Here is a 12,500-nt window from a genome sequence, read left to right on the forward strand (position 1 = left end):
ACAGGAGTTTGAGATTGCTCTAGCTCGATAGTTTCTATTAGCGTCTGCAACCTCACCATCGTTGTGAACAAGCGATGCGGTTAAAGAGAATTCTGTCTCCATCTTCAACACATCATACCTAATTTTAGCTAAATACTAACCTACTATTATCTTGACTATTTCTTTGCCTAAAACTGGTTTTGTATCACTTTCATATAATGCATTTGTGGATCTATGGACCTACTTTCATTTTTACCTAGATATCAATTTTATGTGAAAAGAACAGTCAATGTTATTCATCTATGTAATGTACATCTAATATACATCTTAATTTCAGGGATTCTGCAAATGCCTTTGCAGGTCAGAGCTATTATCAAAAGATTACATCCTCTCTGGACAACACCGAAGGTCAGAGCTCATATCTAGAAGCAGCATCCTCTGTTGACAACATCAATTACCACCAACAGAGTCACCAACCTAACCTGCATCCTCAACAGCATTCAGAAGGACTTCAACCTTCTCAGTTTAGCAGTAGACTTGGCCTGCCTTACATTGACGAGCCATCCAAACACTCGACGTATGACTCTGTCAAAGACCAGTCCGTTTGGGGGAAAAGCGACCAACACGAATCGAAGCAGAATTCAAGTCGAGAAACCAATGGCATTCAAGGCCTTCTACAGTATGTTCTTGAACAGCATGAAGAAAACCACTCCCAGAATCAGAAGCCTTCACAGGACCCACTCCCTAGCACTGCAGCCACCTACACTGACAGCGTGGACACTTTCAACATAGTTATCACTAAGAATCTAACGGGAGGCCAGTCCAAGCCAACTGTTCAGTATCTATCGGATGCAAAGGTTGTTGATGAACCCATGTTTGAAAATTATATTTTATTAAAATTTTTTCAAAGTTGTAGCATAGTAAAGTTTCTCTATTCCTTCTACCAAGAGCACCTGAAATCTGAAATTGATTTAATGAATTTGTAAAGATTATATAATTGTAGAATATTACTTTGATTATGTTCTGTTTGAATATATTGAAAATCTGACAACATAATACTCTGTCTTCCAGGTGAGCGCCATGCTTCTTAACACTACCATCAACTCAGTGAATACAGTTTCGTCTCTTCAAAATGTCGTTGATAAAGCTATAAACGAGGCTATGGCTTCCAACCCAGTGGCGTTCCAAGAGGCCATTGCACAGGTGAATATTCTGCAAGAATAATATCAGAATAAATCAGTTTTCTATTGTTTACGTATATAGCCATTCGTGGAGTTAACAGTTTTAGAAAACAATTTATGTTACTTGACTACATTTAACAGTAAAATTCTCAAAAGCCATTTGTTTGAGTGATTCATAGCAATCAATACTTCTATGCTTAGCCTTCTCATATATGTATATATAGCCAAACATAGCAAATAGCCTTCTGAGCAAAAAAAAGTTTTCATTTTTTGTAATTACAAATTATGTTGTAAAAGTATTTTCCATATATTCTGTTTCTTGATGAGCATATAATAATTAATTATCTCTTTATTCTTTATCTATAACATTACTGTAACTTCAGAAAAGGCAATTAGTTCTTTTTTCCATGATATCTCTGGCAATCATTCAAACATAATTGTCTATAATTTAGAATCTTTGATAAATTTTGCATTAATTCAAAATCCAATTCTTTTCTTTATTCAAGGTCATTGAAAAACCCGGTTCCCCACCAACAGTAAATGTCGTTAACTCGAGCATTCCAGACCTGGGCCAGCTTGAATCAACAATCAACTCTCTATTGGGTTCTCAAGTCGTTTACGAAGAGGAAGACCGTCAAACTAACTCCGTGCATGGTTATATACCATTCCCAAATGGCTCAGTGGTGAATAGACTCATGAATAACACTATTGGAATTGAAAATCTTAACCTCAACTCAACTTCAAAGACCAACATTGTAAACATATTCATCATTAATATCATTGGTGGAGCTGACACCACCACCACGAGTGAAGTCTTACCACCTTCCGTTGTAGTCCCTAGTTCTATTTCAGCAAACGGTGATGAAAATCCTGACCTTTCCCCTGTTCCATCAGGTTTCCCTGGTATACTTGAGGGCCCTCCCATGACCAACTTTCCTCTTACAAGTCTTATTGAAGGAGGCTTGGTCAGTCCCAAACCTCATCTAATCTCTGCAGGAATAAATGAACCATCTCCTCCAGCCCCTCCTCCGGATGGACTGTACGTATTACCCTCTGGCAGCAAAGTACCATCAACTGGATATACCGAACTGGAGAACTCATCCCCTGAAACAGAATTACCTGTAGAGACAACTGAGCAGGAACTTGCAATTGCAACCACAAGTTCGGGTAATACAAACGAGGGAATAATCTTGAATCACAATTATGTCTTAAATCTCCTCCCTGATTTTGTAAAAGCAACAACTATTCCTCCAGTGGTTCCTCTGTACAATATTACTGCTCATAATATCCTAGGACAAAAGCCCTCTGTTTTAGGTTTGCTTCCAAACAAGCTTTTCCAGATCACAAGACCGTTGGTGGATACTCATAGTAACCATACAAGAGGAGGAGTCATGCGGCTGAGTCCTGTGGGGAATTTAACTGACTATTTTCCAGTACCTTCGAGTCCCCATGTTCCTATATCTTCATATTTACCTCATTTCCTACAATCTTTTAATGCTTCTGTCAACAGAAATTTGCCATCAAAGCACAACGCTCCTGTACCAGGTTATAGCATTCCTCGCCAGCCTGGCCCTTATCAGAGCCCATACCACGAATTCAATATTGTCAGTGAAACTCAGAGAGAAAATAAAGATGACATGAATTTATTTCAACTGACTGAAAACAAAACCGTCAGTGACCATGAAAAACAGTTACCCAGAAAAGTATCTTCTAGAGCAGATACTTTGAAAACAGAAGAGATTACAGTGTCAATTAAAGAGGCAAGCCAGCAAACTAAGGCTCCGAAGACAAAGGCAGTATCACAAGAAGAAAAAATTACATCCGATGGCATAATACCAACAGGGGGAGCTTTAGACAGCATTATGACAGCAGTCGCTGTAGGAGCATTACCAAGCGGCATTGCTGTTGCAACTGCTCTTTGGCCTTACTGGGCACCTTTTCTTCTTGGAAAAAGAAGAAAGAGAGAAATTGGAGTGTATCAGCCTCCATCCCAGCTTGATTCATCTTTAGGTAGATCATTTGATTTGGATCCCTCTTACTCAGAGACTCTCATATATGATTTGCTAAATGAAGAATTTGGACAAAAAGACATAACTCAGGTTAAATCTAGAGCTCGGTCAGACATACCTGTAGATTGGCTAAGTATTCTCACTGGAACTAAATACAAGGAAGCTGGAACAGAATTTCCATCTGCGTGGAATAAGACTTCACTGAAGAAAACCAATGCTCACATACAAACTCGAAGGCCATCATCAGCTCCCGTGCTTAAAGCCCAAATTTCTACCGCAGACTTATTACCAGAAACGAAACCTACAGCATTTAGAAACACAGTTCAAGGTACTACAGAAATGACTAGCACAGAGAGAGGAGAATTTGAAAATGAAGATGATATTGGTGGGGAAAAGAGTTCTATTACCCCTGAAATTGTCAGGACTACAGAAAAAGCCACAACGGTGAAACGATCTACCCCTTTGTCAGACAATGTCACCACAGGTGGCAAAACAGACCAATCTATTACACAAGTGATATCATCATTAACATCAGAAGAGACTTTTGGCTATGATGATGCATCTCAGCCTGTTAGTACAGTTAGTGCTAAACAAGAAAAGGAAGATGGGAGTTCACCTGATGTTGCTTTGGTAACGAATTTTCTGTACAGTACAATTAACGAGTGGAGTCACGAGAGGGAAACTGGAAGTGAGAGTCCAAATCCCCCACTTCCTAAAGAAGGAAATACATTTGCAGATTCTACTGAATTCATTGACATAGATTTAATCACCAATGCTCCTCAGCAGATGGTAAGTGGTACAAATAGTCCAATCGTTTTTATAAATGGCGTACCAATGATAGCTAACAGCGCTAATACAGCTTCTCGTCCCAGTACTGGTGATGGTCTGCGTCCTATTTACAGCATTCAACAACCTCAGAGACCAAGCACATCATCTAACAAAACGCCCACTAACCCAAGCATCTCTACTGTACCAAGTACTTCTGCAACCTCTTCCAGTGGAGGACAAACCTTCACATCAAATAAGCCTACAGCCTTCATCAATAATCAACCAATAACATCTCCTGCAATAAATTTCAACACAGCACTCATCAACATTGAGACATCACCAAACCCTCTTGATTTGCATCATGTCGGCATCTCTCTTTCCCCAGAATGGGTGACGGAGAAAACGTCAGTGAATGTTGACACAAGATTTGATTTCCCCACAACTAAGAGAGAGCCGGCATCTACAACTACTACATCTACCACCAGTACTACTACTACTACTACTACACCTACCACTGCTGCAACAACCACACCTACTACAACAACCACACCTACAACAACAACAACAACAACAACCAGACCACCACCTCCAGTTAGGCAAGCAACAACACCTACCACTACTACAACTACCACTACAACTACCACTACAACAGCTCCAACGACAACCACGACAACAGTTGCTCCTGGTTTCCTAGACTCAATCGCCACAGCATTAGTTGACTCGAATGGCCAATTTCAGCAAGCTGTTGGCTTCGTCGGCTCTGTGGCTGTGTACGGCGCAGCTGCCCTCATGCCCCTGTGGCTTCCCATTGTCCTTGGCAAGAGACGTAGAAAGAGGGATCTCCAATCAGAGGATGACATTAGAGAAGTGGTAAATACCATGAGAATGACCCTGGAACCTCCATTTAAACAGGGTGGACCCGATTTGGACGAATCACGGAGAGTCTCAAAAGAGGCTGCCAAGTCTGCGGGTGACACGAGTGATCTAGTTGATCTATTCAAACACTATCCTTTTCAACAGAAGTTCGTTCAGTATAATTTGAAAGAAATTAAGAAACATAATAGAATCAAATAGATATTTATCTGTTTGAAAAATAGTAATTTAATTTAAGATAAAAGCATGCAAGGTTTTCTTGATTTTATGGCAAAGAAAATATGCCATACCATTAGAAATTTGGTCACTCAAGGTATGAACATATTAGAATATAGTTTTTTTAGAAGGTTTGGCAGGTACAACACAACTTGGTGTGATAGTATCTGACATAAAGTTGAAAATACTCTTAGTGTTGAATTATCTACTTTCTTGCCTGTATTCTTCTTTTATTTATTACCTATAGAATGATCTAGATATTTATTTGTTAATTTATTCAATTTTTTGGTTATATGATATGATGTAATACCATTTGAACTGCCCTATGTTTAACTTTAAAACTATTTTGTTTCTGGAAGTACATTCTCCATATGATTCCTCAATGTGTTTGATACTACCTGGAAAGTTATCGAGTGTGACTGATTTATGACATAATTTAGTTTTTAATTCATTAACAGTCTATCTATCTATCTATCTAGAAGCCATGTCCTCGACGTGGGCTGCCAATTGCCTCCACCTGGCCCTGTCTATAGCTCTGTGTAAAGATTGTCCAGCTGTTACTCTAATTTTCATCCTCCAGTTAGCTATCCAAAAACTTTTTACTTTGCCGGCCTCTTGTTCTTCTTCCCTCTATCTTTCCCGTAAAGCACAAAAGTTTGATCTTTTCTCTTCTCATTACATGTCCCAGAAATTCCATCTGTCTCCTCCTTATGAGTTTTAGAAGTGATCTTTTCTGATTCGCTCTTCTCAATGCCTCCTCATTTGTTACTCTCTTAGTGCATGGGATCTTCAACATTCTTCTGTAAAGCCAATGAACATTATTACGCACAATTCTGCTAATGAGATATCACTGTAAATACCTGATTAGTTCAAATCACGTATATTTTTTCAAAACAAAAAGATCTCCATTTGCAAATCTGTACTTCACTCACCTTAAAACAATCTATCTTTATTGGATAAAAGACTAGATATTGTGAAACAAAATACCGTTGGTTTTTCTTTTTAAGCAATTCAAAAGATTAAATTGAATCCAAGTGCGTCAATAATGCATGTTAGAATAAATTGAGAACAATGTATTAGTCCAGAAACAGAAAGTTTGTAGTGCCAGTGATCCGTTATCATTGGTTTTGTCACAATGGAGTTGTTAACTGTTAATTGTATATAATGTTGGTGTTATTGCATTTTTTCAGAGAATTTAATGCATTGTGAGGGTATCTGGTGAAGTTGTTAAGTTTTCTGAATAAATTATGAGTTTTAAGTTTTTCAACTTGACTTTGATTTGGTCTTCAGGTCTCTTTTAGTTGATATTGCTTCTTAGAATCAACTGTGTTTATGAAATATGGCTTGGGGATGTTTTACTTTTGACCTATGCTGTAAGTAGGACCTAAACTGTGGCTTAACTCAGCAAGTTGACATCATTAGTAGAGCATTGACTCACTCTGCATGTTGAGGCCATTTGTAGAGTGTACAGGTCATATATAAAGTTGCTATCTTGTATAATTCAAAAGGAAAACATTTTAAGCTCAGCAGACGGACAGATAGCTGATATATTAGAATCAGAAAACCTGACGGAGAAAGCAATAGACAGGTCAGATTCCTGAATCACTAAAAATAATTTCTCAAGCTAAATTACATGTGTGGTTTCTTTTAGTCTTACAGAGTTAGAAGGTCTTTTAACACTACTGCACCACCTGAGAGAAATGGCATAGTCTATACCAGACACCTTACTTCTCCAGTATAGTCTTCATTCAGCATTGTCTTTATTGGTATTGGATAATCAAGAGGTCTACAAAAGACCTCGACCCCTTAGCTTAACGCTCTCACGGGTTGCCTTAGAGCTAGAGTCGAAGTTGGCATAAAGCAACCAATAGCCGTGCACTGGACAATGAAGACCCAGATAATGACTCTGAGGTACGAGTTGCAATGGGGCAACAAAAGGTCTGGGAGGTGAAAGAGGAAAAGGGGACTTTCTCAAGGTAAACCATGACAAGGCAGCAGGTGATTTAACCTGAATAAGCATATTTCCTATAATATGGTTTTTCAGACCTTTACAGAGACCCCTTCTCTTCTTTATGTACGACAGAGTACACAGATATATCTTAAATCTTACAGCTTGCATTAGTCAAGTGCCAGAGAGACAATATCTCTCTTTTAATCAATCAAAAGTACTGTCAAATGAGATATAACAAAAAGAACTTTTCTCCTGATAAAGGCAGCAACAGTTGCACTTTACAGGAAAGAGTGTTTCCATACAAAGAACAAAAACTAACTAGTGTCAGCAATGGCTTAGCTAGCCAAGTTTTTATTTTTTCTTACCCTCTTGGTAAATAAAGCCCAATTGAAAAGATATTTTTAAGATTATTTTCGAAAAGTAACTAAAGTGAATAACAACGAAATACAATATCGTGAAATGTGTATCAACCGTAACAAAATCGTGTATAACATAGCAGCCTATAACAAATAAGTAACAGCGTTATTAAACTTTTTGAATTATATTTCCTTTGTCATTGCGGAAAGTACAACTCCAAGTATTTCGGCCAAATTACACTGAATAAATTCATTTCAAAATTTTCCAATTACCAATTTTGTATTGTGATGTTTCCTCAATAACCTTAATTGAAATTTTGTGCTCCAGTAGGTTGCCAGGACATGACAATGGTACCACTTGCTTTGCCATCCAAGTCTAAAAAATTATATCTCACAAAGAAGGCATTAGATTAAAATCCTCTTTTGATTTGCACATAATCTGTCTGGTTCCTCAATAATCCAACTAAGAAAGATTTAGCATTTGCATAAATCTTATTTGGCATTATAGCATACCTGTCCATTTTTTCAATTACTTTAATTGTTGCTATAATGTCTTCTTGTTTAGCCACAATAGTGTTCATGTTGAAATCCCTGCGCATGCGCAGGAACGTCAAGATAGCTAGGCCCACTTCTTGGTCCATTGTCGTGAAGCTGAAGGCGGTTGGGGAATCCATTGAGTAATCTAGGCCGCATTCTGAGCATTTGTTGTCGCTGCGGTTGATGAAGTGTGAGCACTCACAGCATTTCAGCTGGTAGTTGTCTGGAAGTTGATTGAAGGTTGGCCATCCCTCAGTGCAAGGTCGACAGGTACAGGAGAAGAGATAGTTGTTCATCAGGATCTCTTTCCTCAGAGAGAGATTTTGGGAGCCATAGCCTCGAAGGTAGCCAGTTGTGACTTCTTGGCCTGGCTTGATGAGCTGAATTGCCACCATAACACCTAGGCTACCTTTGTTGCAAGTGATGACAGCTTGGTCGCAGGAGTGGTTTGCCAGACTTAGAGTTGGGGAGACCCAGGCTCCAATCTTTTTTATATCTGGGCTGCCATCGGACCCTGATATCTGGGAAAAGAGAGAAAGAAGAATCACTTTCATTTCTAAAGAATAGCCTACTCATCAGGAGGTTGATATAAGAGCCAAATGTACAGGACAAAGCATGGAGTTTTTGGCCAAAAGCTAGGTATTGGGAGTCGATTGAGCACATCTGGTTTACAAATAAGCTTATTACTTAGATTTTATAAGTAGCCTTTTTTATCACGCATTTTTCATCATAATTGAACTGATATGCCCACAAGACTCGATTTTATTTTTTCTGGAATATACCGGCCCAGTATTTTACATATTTTGTACTGAGCTTATTTACTGATATAAACTAAAGAGAATAATTAGCTCTACCTACCTGTAGTTCTCCATAGTGATGCCCATTGGAGAGATCGCTCATGATGTGGTGGAACAGGGCACTGCCAATTGCTATCACATCCTCTCTGCTGGGCTCGATAGGCTTCTGAGAATCATCGACGAAGTACCTTTGCGATCGCAGAAGCAACTTTGTGAGCATGAAAGCCCCCGCGCAGATTGTGAACAAGGTTCTTGAGTCTCTCTTTTCCTTGTTTGTAACTAAGCAATAGATGGCTCGATAGCTAGTTGGATCGTAGATTCCCTTCTCGTTAAACCCAAGTGCCAAGGGCGATTTTCCGTCCTTTTCAGATCGAAACTGAGCTAGGAGGCTCCTAAGGGTTGAGATGGGAAGCTTTGTGATAATTCTGAATGGAATGATGAGACAAGTATTCATAGCTCCCAGGGCTGGTAGGATTGGACACTCGAGGGAGTGCTGGCCCGACAGACCTTTCATTCTACATACTTGACTGCAGAATACAACCTGAAATTCAGTAAGAATTTAATCACCTTCTTTTATTTCACTTATCATAATGGCAGTTGAGTGTTGCATTGATTAAAAGTATGTTGAATATTCATAATATTAAAGAAAACTCAAGTTTGATTTATTAGAACAATTTGAAACAATCCATGTGGTGGATTTGGTTGACCCTGGTTATGGAAATATATGTATTATACAATATTGTATTTCTTGTTATTTGTGAACAAAGGAGTGCTAAAGTTTTATGGGAGCTAGTATGGAAATTTCAATCAGTAATCTACCATAAATATTAAAAATAAATGAATACAATGATATAAAAAATACAAATGAAGAACCAACTAGGAATGATTGAAAACATTTTTGGTTTAGTATATTCGGAATAAAACCTGTCTGCAAAGCAAGTTTATTATCTTGATAAGAAGGAAGTGAAAGGAGCACATAAAGGTAGAACGGAGGACTATGGGCAGGGAAAAATTACTCATTTTTAAGCATACACCATTTGAACCGAAGCAATTACTCAAGTGTCCAGCCCCATGGCCCTTTAAATCTACTGTGAGTCTAAACCATCCATGCACAGTTGTTCATCAACTGGGGGTCACATTTAACTACATCCAAGTGAGAGAGGTCGCATGACAATACACATGTGCAAAAGATATTGCTTGCCCAATATATACTAAATTTGCTTACAATTCTTGCATGTTTTATTATTTCCCAATGATGATTACTGGTATAAATAACTATAGCTTCAGTAACCTAACTAGTCTTGAGAGCCACACAACAACACAGCGAGGGCTGCATGTGACCCATGGCCCACAGGTTCCCCATGCCCGATCTAAACCCAAGACTACACGCAAGATGACTCTAATTCCCTACTTACTAAAAGTTCAACACCTTCATTTCTCTGATTCGCCTATTCTGGAGAAAAAGCCCTTGTCTGGCCAAGAGATTAGCAATCTAAAACAACAAGTGGGTTAAGTAAAATGGTGCCTCAATATCCATGAAGTGCAGGAGTGCATGCGAGATGTAGGTGAAAGAAGCAGGATCTGTAGGGAGGTTCGATATATTACTGATGAACCCTACGAAAAGGTGTAAAAGTCACTAGTGTTGCATAGGATGTTTGTCCATTGTTCAGCAGTTAAAGTATGAATGCAGTGTTAAGTTGTTTATGTTCTTTTTCTTGTGTGTGTGTGTGTGTGTGTGTGTGTGTGTGTGTGTGTGTGTGTGTGATAGCACTTCAGAGGGGATCACACCATAGAACTTTCCTCTCCAGGTTTCAACAAGGAATTATGAAGTTTCAGATGCTGAGAAACAAACAAAACCACTGAGGACTTACCATTTTGCATGACGGACAAGGCAGGGGAATGAGACACCGTGTGAAACAGGAGTTACAATGAGTCTGCAGGTTTTGATGGTACAAACATCGGCTGTAAACTTCCTCTACGACTAAGACTTCTCCTAAGTAAATAAAAAAACGTTGTGAAACTGACTTCATAAACATTTACATTGAAAACTTTCCTATTCTATACATATCTCATATTAAATATTATCTTTTGAAGTTAATTTAAACTTTACTTTTTCCAGTACTCATTCATGGAGAATTACTCAAGGCTATGGGATATGAATCTACATGCCGTCCTAGGTCAGTTTAAATAGTTAATATTGAATTGCTTACCTGGCAAAATTTCTTTTTGAGCAACGAGGTATCGTCCAGCTGTAGGACTTAATGCCATTTTTACAGAGCTGCTCAGAGCAGGTAGAGTTGAATTGGGACTTGCGAGTATGGGTGGGGTAACGGCGTGATATGTAACCAATCTATCTGGACGACCCTCTAAGCTTTCCATAGCCGTTGTGCAACCTTCTCTCCTCTTCACCAACTTATTCTGGAGTGACTCAGGGTATCCGTACTGAAAGGCCCTCTCAATATCCTTCAGGCATTCTTCATACTGTTTCAACTCAAAAAGAACAGCCGATCTATTTGCATAACCAAGTGGCAGAGCCTCGTAATTATTCTCGTCTGTGACTTCGCCATTTTCTACTGCTGGGCTGTTAATTATCTCGCCTTCGCAATCTAGCGGTGGATGAGGAGCCACCAGGATGCTGAGGTTGTAATGTTTCAAAGCTTCGCTGAGGTTCTTCTTTTGGAAAGCTTTGTTGCCTTCCCCGCGAAGCCTCTCTGACTCGCTCTTGGATTTCCTGGAAGGTGGCACTTCGGGATCCAAACAAGAATGGGCTTCTTCCAAACTCCAGAAGTGGGAGAACATATCCACGACGTCAAACTTTCCCTGGTAGTTCTTTAAGATCTCAGAGGACTTTTCCCCTCCGTAGCCCGCCAAGAGATTGTGAACTTTCGTGTCAATTCCTAGTGACTCGGCCATCTTGCAGAGAGCAGTTGCGGTTCCTTACTCGCTATTGGTGATGAACCTGCCAAGGATCAGAGAAGTATTTATAGTTACGAAACTGCAACAAGCAATTGCCCAGCTCAATGAGTTCTTTTATTATCATTTGAGTGACCCAATCACTGAAATGAGCAACCAAAAGGTGAAACAATCCCCCTTATAACCAGCCTAAGAAAAAAAAATCTGGATTTAGCACTGAAAGATTTCTTAAGGACTTGCACTTGGCATTTAACAGTTACTATTACACATCTTCACCTTTCAACCTAACCTGTTTCTAGAAAACATGAAAATTCTTATTAATTTATGGCTTTTCAAGAATCTTTTTTTTTTTTAACCAAATTGCTTCTAATCCTGATAAGAATCAACTTTCAGAAGTTATCATTAAAAAAAGAACTTTAGCTTTGCATGGTGAACGAAATCTTTTGATTCCTGTCAAATGACTGTCACTTGTCTGTCAAACTCTTGAAGTTGTGTGACAGCTGTCATTAATGTTAACAATCTTATTATTATTATTATTATTATTATTATTATTATTATTATTATTATTATTATTATTATTATTATTATCTTCCCCACTCCCCTGTTTAGTTTTGTGACCCTACTATTACTATGATATATGGTCTGTCTCAGCTCCATAATTTTCATTTGCTTCAATAATCTACTGACAAAGAAAAATAACAGTTTTGACACTAGTATCACACACACATATGTATATATATATATATATATATATATATATATATACATACACATATATATGTATATATATATTATATATACATATATATATATATATATATATGTATATGTATGTACATACACACACTCACACACACACACACACACATATATATATATATATATATATATATTTATTTATATATATATATATATATACG

General features: G+C 38.3%; 2 protein-coding genes across 2 annotated transcripts in view; one reads left to right on the forward strand and one right to left on the reverse strand.

Annotated features, from left to right (window-relative positions):
- LOC137628853 (mucin-2-like) overlaps positions 1-5,494 on the forward strand; it is an 8,430-nt gene extending 2,936 nt beyond the window's left edge. Inside the window, exons 4-6 of the mRNA XM_068360099.1 lie at positions 317-836; positions 1,051-1,182; positions 1,667-5,494. Of these exons, the coding sequence (XP_068216200.1) occupies positions 317-836; positions 1,051-1,182; positions 1,667-5,011 (3,997 nt within the window). The 3' untranslated portion in view covers positions 5,012-5,494. The remainder of the gene's footprint in view (positions 1-316; positions 837-1,050; positions 1,183-1,666) is intronic.
- Positions 5,495-7,368: 1,874 nt separating this feature from the next.
- The window catches only part of LOC137628445 (SET and MYND domain-containing protein 4-like), a 6,089-nt gene continuing 957 nt past the window's right edge, over positions 7,369-12,500 (reverse strand). Inside the window, exons 2-5 of the mRNA XM_068359594.1 lie at positions 10,878-11,626; positions 10,539-10,660; positions 8,729-9,208; positions 7,369-8,391 (exon numbers count right to left, since the gene is read on the reverse strand). Of these exons, the coding sequence (XP_068215695.1) occupies positions 7,744-8,391; positions 8,729-9,208; positions 10,539-10,660; positions 10,878-11,580 (1,953 nt within the window). The 5' untranslated portion in view covers positions 11,581-11,626 and the 3' untranslated portion in view covers positions 7,369-7,743. The remainder of the gene's footprint in view (positions 8,392-8,728; positions 9,209-10,538; positions 10,661-10,877; positions 11,627-12,500) is intronic.

This window comes from Palaemon carinicauda, chromosome 36, assembly GCF_036898095.1.
Source record: "Palaemon carinicauda isolate YSFRI2023 chromosome 36, ASM3689809v2, whole genome shotgun sequence".
Classification (NCBI taxonomy): Eukaryota; Metazoa; Arthropoda; class Malacostraca; order Decapoda; family Palaemonidae; genus Palaemon; species Palaemon carinicauda.